Here is a 14,022-nt window from a genome sequence, read left to right on the forward strand (position 1 = left end):
AAAAAAAAAACCAGTCTCACATAGGATTACTATATAGCTATTAAAATGGCAGGTTTCAGAGCCAAGCATATTGTTGCATGCCTATAATCCCAGCTACTTGGGAGGCTGAGGCAGACCCTAGATGGCAAGTTTGAGTCCTACCTGGGCAACTTAGCAAGGGCCTGGGGATATACCTCAGTGAAAATTTCCTGAGTTGAATCCCCAGTGGTACACACAAAAAAGACAGCTTTATACTCTGTGTCTGTGTAAAATGATGATATACAAAAAAAATCAGAAAACATAACTATAAAGTCCTGCCATTTTTAATTCAAGCTAAAAATAGCCAAATTTACCTTTTACTAATAGATAGTTATAAGAAGAGGGGATACTAGTATTCCAAAGGGTACTCACATCAGTTACACCTGGTGAGAACGTCAGGCTGTTATTCAGATTTTTTTGTATTTCATCACACTTGACCTTACACAACCTTGCAAATGTGATTTGTTTCTTGTGTCTGCTTCCCCATCTATCATCCTATGTATACAGGTTATAGAAAATACTGCCCCTTTCCCTCCCCCTCAGAGGAACATCTTTAGGAGAGAGGAAAACAGCAAAAGGGGGCCTTTAAAAGCGGGCTAAACAGCAGCTGTGTGTGAGGGGGTACTTGCTTGAAGGGAGTACGGAGGAGTGGTGAAGGGGGACAGAGCCAGGAACTGTGGGTTTTCTTTCAAGCTCTTTGGGGTGCTTTGACTTTAGCCATGGCCCTGCATTACTTTAAATACATTTCTAAAATGTATCCCAGTACAATAAAACTGAAGACACTCCATCAAACAAGATGCTGCTTTACAAAACATTTGAGTTGAATCTGAGTCTTTTTAATAGTTACCCGGGATGCTGTAACAAAATACCACAGATGAGGTGACTTAAACAAGAGAAATTTAGATTTTCAAAGTGTCAGATCAAGGTGCTCACAGGGTCATTTGCTCCAGAGGCCTCTCCTGTGGTTTACAGATGGACACTGCCACCCCTTTTCTGTGTCCCTACCCAGCTTCTTCTCTGGTCTATATACTCCTTTTTTCTGGAGCTCTTCTTAGGAGGACATCAGTCTAGTTCAGTTAGGACCAACTCTAACGGCCTCATGTAACCTTAACTACCTCCTTAGAGGCCTATGTCTCAAAAGTCACATTGGAGGTTAAGGCTTCAATATAGGAATCTAGAAGTGGGGACACAATGCAGTCCACAGTAGTTGTTCAAATGCCTCTGCACTGAACAGCTGCAACAGTACCATCCTCTCTGAGTGCTTCCCTCTCTGCAGCGGGTAAAACTCCAAAACATGTAAGATGTAAGAACTGATTTAAATGAGCCTAGCTTGTTCCCCAAATGTTGCCACAACCCTGCAACAAGGGCCACCTAAAGGAACCATACAGCACCACTCTTCTTTTAGTAAGATGCTGGCTTGTCCCAGGAGTGTGACTGTGAGAGTGTGACCACAGCTGAATGAATCAGAACTCTGCAGTGGCTCTGGTCTCCTCCCACAGAGATGTTGCCGAGTCCAGCTGGTGGCTCCTGAAAACTTTTTCATCCTGATTTGTCTTAGTTGCTTGGGGTCAACTGCACAGCAAGGGCAATTACAATCATTCAATGAGAGGTCAGCATTTTCTCAGAGCACTCTCTCCAGTGCTTTGCCAAATCACCTATTTCCTTGAAAGTTTTGGTGAGCTCCTGGGTCATTAGAGCTGCCCTTCACCCTGGCAGCTGAGAAGAGCAGCCCAGGTCCGTGCACCTGCAGCAGACTGGAGGCTCAGAGACCAAGGAAAAGAAAAGAGACTTCTTTCTGCTATCCAGGTCTGATAAATTTTGTCTTTACAGTGATGATGCTAATTAATTTCAAGGGAGCACTAATAGCCAGGGGAGGTGGTTCTGACACTGGGAAGAGCTACTAAGTAAAAGCAAATGGGCATCTCCAGTGAGGTGATAGCAGCAGCTACCCCAACCTGCATTTATGCCTCGGGAAGGCTGTACTCAGTGTTTCTCCACCTTGCCACAAGTGACAGTAGAAGCCTGCTCATTTTCTGCTGGTTGCGGGGAGCTGTTCTAGGCAGGCCTCTACCCTCTATATACCTCTGTAACATCCCTGTCCCCCAGTTGTAATAACTGAAATTTTTTCAGACTGCTAAATGTCTCCTGTTGATAAGAGTCCGAATCACCCTTTGTTGAGCACAGCCACTCAAAAGGTGCTGAAACATTTCCACACTTGATGGCTTATAGGCATAGAGGTGAATAGCCCTTGCCACTTTCATATTACTTTTACAGATCAACTGAGCTCATCACAATTCTTACCCAAGGACTACTATCTAGCACCAACTCAAGCATTTTTAATATCACTCCTAGTGGGAGCTTTCAAATAAGAATAGTCCAAGCAGAACATGGTGGCACATGACCGCAATCCCAGCATTCTCAGAGGTTGAGGCAGGAGGACTATGAGTTCAAGCCCAGTCTGTGCAACTTAATGAGACTGTCTCAAAATAAAAAATGAAAAGAATTGAGGGATTTGGGTCAGTTTGAAGGCCCTGTAAGGGTACACATATACTAAGCCATCAGAACAGAATACAGAAGCGCTAATCTGGCCCTACATTCTCATAGTTTCACTGCGCAGGTTTCCCAATATCCTATGAGTCTGGATCCTTAGAGATGGTGCAGCATACCTTCCAGCTACCCCCAGATCTACTCTCCACTCATTAAAGGCTGCTGTGTGAATGGCGCTGATATCCTCTGGGGCCCAGCACCTACACCCAAAGCCCTTAATGACTCCCACTCAGCACAGCTCTGCCTCTAGTGCCTGGCAGCTAGTCATGCTTTGAGAAATAGGATGCCTAGAAGAAGCCCAATGGGACTGACTCTCTGTGGTGGATGGACAACTGGTGGTCAACTTGTAATAGACAGATGAACTGAGTCAGCATGGTGCTGGGTGTGGGAGGCCCACCTGAGGATTATTGCCAGCAGCATAAGAGGCAGAACTGGAGAAGAAGGGAGGCTGTTGGGAGCTGGTAGAAGCTGTTGGGAAGCTGTTAGGGAGCTGCTGGTTCTCTTGGGCTATACTGCTGGAGGACCTTGTTATGCTGGCTTTCCTGATGAACTTGGCTGTTCTCATCAGAGGAAATTGGACATGTCACGGAGAATGGCTATGGTTCACTTTGGGGGAGCTCTAGTCCTCACTTTAAGCATCGCTTCCTGGCTCTGGAGGGGAAGATGGTGCACTGCTCAGTCTCCTGGAGAAGCTTATCGCGTTGGCTTTCCTGATGGGAACTCAGCTTTCCTCATCATGGGAGGAGCTCGGGACCTCACTGTTGCTGAGGATGCTCTGGTAATTTTCAGGGGAGCTCTGGCTCTGACTTTGAGAGTCGCTTCCTGGCTCCAGTTCAGACCCCTCCGCCTGCTAGCACAGATCCTTCATCCTGCTGGCACAGACTTTCCAGCTTCCATGACAGACCGTTGGGCCTTGCCAGTGCAGATCCATGAAACAGGGCTGCATGAGATGTTGTCATGGGCTCTAGGCCTCCAGTTGGACTTGTGGGAGGCATTGTTATGGACTCTAGGTCTTCAGCTGGACTCATGCAGGACATTATTGTGGGATCCAGGCCCTCAGCTGGATTCTTTGGTCTTTAATGTGTGGACAGGTTTCCTGCACTCTCTTTTTGTTGCACTCTTATGATTCTTTGGGTGACTATTATAAATAATTCCATAAAATGTGTCCTGTATTATACTGCTCCCCTTGCAAAAGCCCAAACTAAACACTCTCCATCCAATTCCCTTTAACCTTGAGCAGTGCTTTGCCTCTTAGGGCATCACATCTTCATCTCAAATATAAAGAGAACCTAATTAAACCAATAAGCAAATGTAGTGCATCCATATGGTGGAGTGTTACTCAGCCATAAACAGGACAAAGCACCGACATATGCTACAACATGGGTGAATCTTGAAAGTGTTCTGGTAAGTAAAGGAGCCAATCACTACAGGTCCCATTCTGGATGATGCCATTTATAAGAAGTGTCTGGAATAGGAAAATGCTTGAAGGCAGAAAGTAGATTAGTGGTTGCCAGTGGTGGGGCGAGGGTGGGACAGGAAGTGACTGGTAATGGGAATGGGGTTTTGCGGGGAGAGATGGAAAATGCTCTGGAATTAGAACAAGGCAATGGTTACACAACCTTAAATACAACAAAGCCCTTGAAGTGTACAGTGTAAGATAGTATATTTGATGGTGTGTGGATTATATCTCAGCAGGAAGGGAGGTGGGAGGGAGGAAGGGGGCAGACAGACTAAGTTAAACATAGAGTTACCACATGACTCAGCTATTCCATTTCTAGGTATAGGCCCAAGAGAAATGAAAACATATGTCTACACAAATCTTCTACATGAATCCTCTTTGTAACAGTATTATTTATAATAGCCAAAAGTGGAAACAACCCAAATGTCCATCATAGAAGACTGAATAAACAAAATGTGGTCAATCCATACAATGAAAGATTGTTCAGCTATAAACAGAATGAAGTACCACACGTGTTTCAACATGGATGAACCTGGAAAATACTAAGCCAAGTGCAAGGAGCCATACACAAAAGACCACATAGTATATGAAAGCACAACTACATGGCTGGGTGATGTCCAGAGAGACCAAGGTACAGAGATCAGAAGTAGATTAGTGGTTGCCAAAGGCTGTGGTATAAGGAGGTGATAGCTAGAGGTTACAGAGATACTTTTTGAAGGATAGAAAAGTTCCAAAGTTGATGGTGGTAATGAATGCACAATACATTTCCTACTAAAACCACCAAATTATGCATTTTAAATGGGTGCCTTGTATGGTCCATGAATTTGCTCAATAAAGCTATAAAACAAATTAAGTAATGAATCAGTAAAAATAAGTGCAAGGCCTCATGGGCTACCCAAAGTTCCGCTCACCATTCAGAGGCTAAGAATCTATTGATGGCAACGAAGGCCAGGTGAAAGAATTCTCTAACTTACCTCTGTCAGAGAGCAGAAATGCAAAATGAAGGGCAATAAAACAATAGATGGAAGTGTAAAAATGTGAACATTTACAAATATTGGGATTTGGATTGCCCTTTCAATATTAAAAAAAAAGGAGCAGTTATAAGGCCAGCAGCTCACGCCTATAATATGCCACCCTGCAGGCCATGATCAGGAGGGAAATCAATCTGAGCAAGCAGGTGGGCTCACCGGGGCAGGGCACTCACAGGTGTTCTTAGACTATGGGTGCGAAGGTCTTCACAGCTTGCAAGGCAACTAGCAGACAGTCCCTCCACTTAAACCGCTCCACCGTCCTCTGAATCTACTATTTCCTAGTGGAAGACCTATCTCAGGACATTCTGCCCTGCAATGCCTGCCTTGCATAACATGATATACACTGGGTTATGCCCATGTTCCTTAACAATGACAAGCTCCACTGCTTTTTTTGTAACACTTTCTGAGTCTTCTTTAGTTCTCAGCTAAAGAGATGCTCAGTAAAATGGTGATTAAGCCAATGTCTCTTTGAAAAAATATGACCACTTGGATTTGCAAAGTGATGAGAAGTCTACCAAAACACACACCTACACACACACACACACACACACACACACACATCCTTCCCATATCTATAAGGCTTGCACTTTCTTTTCTTTTTCTTACCTTGGAGACAGCATAAAAAGATCAGGTACAGCTGGATGCTATAGGGCATGCATCTATAGTTTCAGCTACTCAGGAGGCTGAAGTAGGAGGATCACTTGTGGCCACGAGCTCAAGACCAGCCTGAGCAACATAGCAAAGACTCCATTTCAAAAAAAGAAAAGAAAAAATCAAGCATTTACAGTTCTGCAAACCTCCTCTTAAAAGTTTTGTGACTATAATGTCTGAAAGTTAGGTGGATTACAATCACACTGGGGAAATATTAATTCAGAAGCTGCCTTGGATTTGTGCATAAATTGTGCCCTGGCCTGCAACAGTAATTATCACAAAAGAAGAAAGCCAAACATCAGCTCAGAAGGAGGCAACATCAAATTCAGCAGGCTTCATTAGTGGCATGAAATGTCTTATTTGATTTAAATCAATTGTTTGAACTTCCAGCCCATTTGGGTGGCAGTTCAAGTGAATCCAGTGAATTATAAATGGCCAGATCTCTGACCAAGAACCCAGTAGAGATTTTCAGTTGGGCTCTTCTGAAAAAGATACCCACCCAGTCCCTGCAGACCACCTAACAAGGATGGGGAAAAATCAGATGCCATCTCCCCTACCTGCTTTTCTTTTCTAGAACTTTCACAGGGGAAATCACACTCAAATTCAGTCTAGGCTTCCTAGATTTTTGCATTCTGGAGATAAAGACCTCTCTGCTTCCTGGTCTGGGATAAAGAAGACCTTAAGATCCAGGCCCTCAGAAATCTTGCAAATGCTCTAGGTCTGGGGACAGGCTCCAGCTCTCAGCCAGCCCAAGCAGGGAAGGCACATGGTGAAGGAACGCATCAAAAGCTCGAACTGGCTTGAGCAGGGCCTGCCCTGGCTGAAAGCCCGAAGAGATGAAGATGAAAGGCCAGAAACAAGCATCACTTGCCAGCACTAATGTATCAGCATCTGTGTTTGTTTAAAATATGTAGAGCCAGAGAGAGAGTGATTTTGTTTTCTTGCAGAGCATTCAGAGCCAATTTCAGCACCCAGATCTTCACAGGAAAACCATGTGGGGCTCTGTGAGGTGTGAGTGGGTATTAAAAGCAGAATTTTCTGCCTGAACTGGGAATTCCAATGATAACTAACTTTGGATTATTATTTTAAAGGAAAGGAGAAACTGCTATACACTTGAGATGGCCCATGCTATCATAGTGCCAATAGCTGTAAACCAAGTACACAAGTGGTCTTCAGTTGTTCTCAAAGTGAGGTCTCCAGAGTAGCAGCTCCACCTGGGAGTTTGTTAAACATGTGCGTTCTTCAACCTCACTCAGACCTCAAGGATCAACACCCAGCCTTGAGGCCAAATACACTGGGTTTAACTGGTTTAATCTTGTGGGGTATTCCAATGCACTCTTGAGTTTGAGAAACCACTGAGCTCCTTTAAAATTCACCAGCAAAAATGACTGACCTGTATCCTCAAACACAAGGACTCATTTATTTTATCCCTACTAATGGTACCTCCCATGTGTAATCTACCCTTCTGGCTGCAGTCAGAGCTAAGGAGGCCCCTCAAGCTGCATATTAGGCATTCGCTGTATGAATGTGCACTTTTAAACTCTTGAAAAGCTTGTCTATCCCCTGCCCCCAGCACAGCAGAAAAAAGTCAAATGAATGGGATTGCTTATCTGGTTAGACATGACATCCAGGCAAGGGTCACTCCGTGGCAGCACTGGGGACATTTTGGATCAGATTTATTTTTTCCCGTGGGAGCCGTCGTTTGCATTACAGGTTATTTAGCATCATCCTTGGCCCTGACTCTCTAGAGAAAGGTAGCACCCCTCCCTGCAGTTGTGACACCCACAATTATACACGGACATTGCTCAGTGTCTCTAGAGGACAAGAGCAGCCCTCTTGAGAACTGCTGGGTTAAACCAGCAACACAAATGTTAACTGCGTTGTAGGGAAATGATGGGGAGATGACTCAGGTTCTGCCCTTTGATTTTTGCATTGCTGTTTTCCTGGTTGTTGTGAGGACACAAAGCAAAAGTAATAGCACAACAGCAGAGATGATGCTATGGGGTGGCCATATCTCCCAACTTCCCAGTACTGTTTGACAAAGGTGCAGTTGCTTCAAAGACATTGATAGATTAGGGAATGACCTGAGCATAACATGGGTTTTGCCTTTGCTTATGTGTGACTTCATCCATGAGAAACTAGAAGAGCACAGAAAATTGCACCCAGCTGAACTCAGATACACAAAATACATGTGCACAGACTGCTGGAACATCTGCATGCTGTCTCGGGTCACATGCGCCTTAGCCACACCCACCCAGCCTGCTGTGTGGACTTCCCTTCCAATTTCAAATCATCTTCCTTCACACAGGAACTCCCCAGCCAACTTCAGGGCTTCTCAAGGGGAAGTGACCTACTGCCTGTTGTATTCATGTGTTTCTTAACCATTTAATATGTGTAAAACTACCAATTTTATTAGGTTCCCATCTCTTTCAACATATCACTGATGAGGTTTTTGAGTGTTGTGTGTCTAACCCCATTTTCCCATAAGTCCTGTGATTTTCATTGCTCATTTTTACATAGCACTGATTTTGAGAAGCATATATGTCATGTCACAGCAGAACTGGCTGTACTTTCTCCCGTAAGTGGAGTGTCATATGGCGGTAGAAAACTAACACCAAGCCCATCTCCTGCGGCTCCTCTCCTTTGGACTCAACTTTCAGGCTGAGCTAGGCAGCTGTTTCCACCTTTCCAGGCTATACTAAGCTCCAAAGCTCCCTGGACATTTGCTTCTCAACACATTTACCGCAACTTAGTGGCATCATCTGTCAAGGGCTGGCTTATCCCAGTGGACTTTAAGGGCGGAGCCTTGTCTTAATCAGCACCTTTTCCTCCCAAGTCTAGCCACAGTACATGTTCTGTCCACATTTGTCTGCTTACTCACCCACTCCGAGTCACCAGGCACTGGCGGAGCCCCAGCTTCCGGAAGATGTCCACCACTGTCTCCATGGGGGTATGGTCCGTGACCGTGAAAGGGCTAAGGTTCAGGATGCGCCTCAGCTTCAAGGGGTGCGGGCTGTTGGCTGGTAGTTCAGGAGGCTCCTCAGTAAAGTACATGATGGAATTGCTCACAATGCCCTCCTGCCTCTGTCTGGCATTCTCTAGAGTGGGGGTGAGCAGGAACAATAAGCCACACAGAACTCCCTTGCCTAGCCCCACCCCATCCCCCAACAACACCACAGTCCTACAGAAAAGGGTTCAGAGGGCAAATGACACATTCTTAATGAGAGACTTCAGCCAAACATCTGCAAAATTGGCATCTCTCTTAGGCTAATGCTGTGCAAGGGGCCCCCTGTGATGACCAGATCATTCATTGCCAATGTTTTGCAAGAAGATCCTGACCAACATGGCTCCTTTGGGGACATTCACTGCTGCCCCTTGGACTCGAGAGCACCCTAAACAGCCCAGGGCGCTCCATCCTTGCTTTCCAAACACTCCTTCACCTCACCATGAGCTGAAGTTTGTCATGACAAGAAACCTCATTTAGCTGCCCAGTGACCTTAATATATTATTTTTTAAAAACAAACTTTAAAATTGCCCAAATGGCATTATGAATCCTAAGAGGAACAAGAAACCAATAAGACCAGCCCAGGCTCACAGCCCAGAAATGCAGCTCAATCTCAAATATGACCCTTGGGACCAAAGAAACAACCCCAGAAAAGCTGCATCCCCCCCACTCCTTGGATCTCCTCTCTTAAAAATGGACCATTTTGTAGATTTTTCAAAGAAAGATAGTAAAATTGTTATGGTAGCAATTAGTCTATTTCAGTCTGTAGGCAAGGCCATGTGAAGCTAAAGAAAAGTAGGGTAACAGGAACTCATTAGAAATACAGCTTAATGCAGTGCTAGAAACCCAGGCTATTTTAAGTCACACATGAAATAAATCCATTGGTCTCAAGATATTTCTCCAAGGCGATTTTCCTTCTGTTGGAATTTTAATCTTTCTTTTGGTTCGTGGGAAAAGGTTAGGAAAAACGTACAGCAGTGCCTGCCTTAAAATGAATCCTGGTTTCTATAATACGTTTCTTGCTTTCTCAAAGACTACTATTCACCTATATTGTTCTTTCAAAAATAAAATTCTAACAGCCTCCTCTAAGGCCATTTAGTGCAATAGAGTACTCTAATGGAAAACTGGCAGCATTTGAGGTCAGGCTGAATCTGAAAAGGGGTCTCTGTTGAAAAGAGGAACAGAGGGCCTGCTGGGCAAATGCCTACACATTATATGGGTCAGGTTAAATCTAGTTACATCAAATAGGACATGATTCAACCACAAATAGCAGGCAATGCTGACGTACAATGTATTTTCAAATGCAAGCGCTGCACGCTACACACTGCACACTTTGCTCCTAAACCAAGATGATTTTTTCTTCAAGCACTAAGACAAGAGGGCAATAGTGAACATGTACTTATTTGCTCGCTTCCATAGACCAATTGATTCTCATGAAGTCCCACATAATAGGATTCTATCTGTTTCAAAAATCAGATTGAACATCAGGATTGGTCAAGCCACAAACTCCCGATCAAGAACTGATCATGTGAATTTGCTGAACCTCTTATAAGACCAAAATACAATTTAGTGAACCATCAACACAGTTGCTGAAATAAACAAGCTTATATTTCCTCTGAATCCACCCACTGGGTTAGAGGCCCTGATTCTCACAGCCACTCATTCTATGATCTCTTTCTCACCAGTGCACTTCCAGTGCCCAGACAGTACAAAGAAAATGGCAGATACTAAACGTATATTTGCCACATGCATGTGTGCATGCATGAACAAATGGGTCTACTAAATATCAGTACACCTTCTTCTGCATGACCTGTAGAATGCAGCCTGTGCCATAAAGACATTAGGAAGGAAAGCCCATGAGCCATTCATTGCCATGGAAGAGTCACAGGTATTGGCTGGTGTTAAAGCTGCAGATCTGAGGTGTCTCATTCCTACACCACACGGCAGTTGCTGCTCTCTTTAGGAGGGTTCTACCAAGTCATTTTGGAACTCTATTATAAAATCTTATTCTAAGGCTTCAAACGTTGGAGGTGGATGTGCTGTGTACAGGCCAAATGCTGGTGAATGGAAGAAAAACTAGCACAAGACCACTTTGCAACTCTGCACTGCCATAAACCAGCTACTCCCAGTTTAAATACGAATGTTCAACTCGACCAAAATGTCTGCAGCAAAACCCTGACATGTAAGTTCACAAAGGACAGAGACTGCACTGCCATCCCTGGACTCTGGCACTTAGGAGAGCACCAGAATATGGTGAGCATTCAGGAAATACTTCCTATATGAAGGATAAATGAACTCCTCTCCCAAGGAATAAGCCAGTGCTATCAAGAGTCTAGATCAGCAACAGTGAACTTTTTAGAGCTTTCAGTAATACAGACAGCCCTCTCTGGCACACAAGCCATAAGTTCTCCATCCCTACTCTACCCTTAGAGACCCCAAGAAATCTTCGGAGCCTAGGCTGGAAAAGAAACCCCCCAAAATTCAAAAATTCAAAATTTTAAGGAGACCTAGAAGAGAAGTGCACTAAGTACTAGTGCCTTTTAAAAATTTTCTATTTGCTTCTAATTTTTCCAATTTTCTATGAGTGTGCATTACTTTTACTCTAGAAAATTTACTCTAATAAACTTCATTTTAATTGTTTTAAGTTCAAGTAGTTAAGTTTTCAAAACTGTTTTTAATGTAAACAAAAATGTTTTAAATGAGGCATATTATATATTCCACAGAACTAGGGTGAATGGCCACAGCTCCTTAAAAATGATGTACATTTTATGAGCACACGCTAAGGTTTTGACATTCCACTTTCTAACAGCAATGAGGACAGATGCAAAAAAAGTAGATAATAAAGTGTTAGTGAGATTAACTTCACAGACTATGATAGGTTAAGAAATTTTTAAAGATTGGAAATAGTCACACATTTAGTAAGTGATTGAATGACTTTAGAGCAATGGTTCTCAATTGGGAATAATTTTGACCCCACCTCCAGGGGATATTTGTCCATGTCTAGAGACATTTGGTGTTCTCACAATTGGAAAGGGAAGATATTACTGGCATCTAATAGGTTAAGACCAAAGACATTGGTCAACATACTACAATGCACAAGACAGACCCTCACACAAAGAATAATCCAGCTCCACATGTCAATAGTGTTAAAGTTCAAAAACTCAAGAGTAATTGTGTTTTTTAAGGAGGCAATATTCCATCAATTTTTCATTAAAAATGCTTCCAAAAGGCAGATGTAGTTAATGAGAAAGGCTGAAATGGAAAATTGGAAGCAACCACCATAGTGGTCAGTACAAAGATGATATGATAAAAAGTAAGGACTATAATTAAGAGAGATCAGATGGAGAAGTCCTTCTACATATATATCTCTGTATATTTTAACATCCTTGGCAGAAAGTAGTTGACACCACTGCTCTTTATGACCTGTTCCAAAAATTAACAGCCCGCCCAGGCAGAAACCTCTTTATCCCTAAATAGTTTATCTGCCAGACCTGACATTTATTTTCTGGTTCAGTCCTGGATGTAGATCCCTTTCTGCAAGTAAGCATCTTCCACATGCTAGAGATTCATTATTAAGTCATCCATCAGACAAAACAATTTGAAAGTTCTCTTAACTCTTCCCCATAACTCTAACTTTCCATCCCTTTAATCATCTTTGTGGCTTCCCACTGAGTCCTCTCTGAACCCTAACTAGCTTAATTGCAGAATTCAAGACTAGGAGAGGCTGAGCCCTGCTGAGTACAGGAAGTGCCTCATATTCCCAAAGACAACAAGAGGTAAAGGCCCATTTACCAGGAATTTGAACAAGGGTCATCTACAGCCTCACGTGTTAATCATCTGAAGAGGATCACCTTGCACAGGTGGTGCAAATTTGTTTTCTAACAAAAACAATGGCTGTGCTTTGGCCTTCTACAGATGGATTGAAAATAACTAAATATTTTCAGCTTCATGTCAGCAGCTGCTACAATTTTGAACAAGACATGTTATTTTCCTCACTTACCATTCTTTTCTTACCGTAATTATATCTATCCTATGATAATCTTGGCTCCCAATCCCCAAAAAGTCAACGGGATATGGGATTCTTTTAGCTAAATGCTAATGTCATATTTCTACATTCATAAAAGGACATATGACTCCTCAAATACAGGTCATGAATTTCTCCACAAGAATATAGTGACTCTTCTCTTTTCACATATCAGGAAAATAGCTTTTCTGATTACTTGGAGCGAAACACCCCTTGCCTTTCTACAAACCGTGTAAATAGCAGTTTCTACACTGTTATCGGCCTGATTGAAAGCACAGAGGTATTATTTACACCGTGTGGTGCCTCTTTAGACATTCCAAACATAGCTTCTGAGAGAGTGCTCGCTTGCAAAGCTTAAATTTCTTCTCTAACCGGTTGATGCCAATTATTGCTTCCCACTTGATTACAGTAATGGATTTCAGCAAAATTAGTAAGCTGTTTCTTAGCAGGTGTGCCTACAGCTACACAATAGGTAATGAATTCTGTGACATTTATTTCTTGAGTTTCTAAATTTCAACCTCTGCTTAAAAGATTTTAGGGACCGAATAAAATTTTAAAGGCTGCTGATTACATTATTTTAAAACAAACCCAACCCTACTTAAACAACTTTTTAAAAACCTCATTATTTCTATGGCAATATTTCTTTGAGACAAGACCTACAATAAAGACAAGCATCACCGAGCACTCACGCACAAACCTGCTGTGGTGTCCAAAGTGTAAATTCAGTCTTTGGCTTGGGAGCCCTAAACATGCTTGAGCAACACACGAAAGTTGGATGATATAACTTATCTAAGCTAATTTTTATAAAACCTTTGAGGAAGATTCTTTAAAGAAATTTTGAAGCTATTTACTATGGAGAAGAGGTATTACAACTTGAAGGGAAGCCCCTTAGAAATAGGACACTTCAGGAATAGGAACGAAGGGCAGGGAGGAGGAAACAGTTCTCTGGTAAGGATGTATTCACAGTGGGACACTCAGTAGCCGTGCTCAGGAAAGAAATTCCCACTGACACACAACAGGAACACTGTGGGAGATGTACTGGAGAGTAGTACTGTCACACGTACATGTGAGCCATGCCACGAGCCCCAGCTGCCCATGGGATCCAGGGATGCTATGCAGATTACAAAACAATGATAGCCAGTGAGCATGGAATGTACTGTGTGAGAAGATGGGCTCTACTGGTCTTTCCTGAACCCTGAAATCCCCAGGACTCCAACCCTCTGGGGTTCTCTGCTCCTATTTCTGAGCATGTGGTCTCTAAGTTCTCCTCAGGAGCCTCTCTGCCTCT

General features: G+C 43.1%; 1 protein-coding gene across 1 annotated transcript in view; it reads right to left on the minus strand.

Moving 5' to 3' along the window:
* Positions 1-14,022, minus strand: part of Clcn4 (chloride channel, voltage-sensitive 4) — a 77,642-nt gene that overhangs the window by 11,251 nt on the left and 52,369 nt on the right. Inside the window, exon 12 of the mRNA XM_005411399.2 lies at positions 8,588-8,804. Within this exon, the coding sequence (XP_005411456.1) occupies positions 8,588-8,804 (217 nt within the window). The remainder of the gene's footprint in view (positions 1-8,587; positions 8,805-14,022) is intronic.

The sequence above is a fragment of the Chinchilla lanigera genome, unplaced genomic scaffold, assembly GCF_000276665.1.
Source record: "Chinchilla lanigera isolate Chin_1 unplaced genomic scaffold, ChiLan1.0 scaffold00143, whole genome shotgun sequence".
Lineage (NCBI taxonomy): Eukaryota > Metazoa > Chordata > Mammalia > Rodentia > Chinchillidae > Chinchilla > Chinchilla lanigera.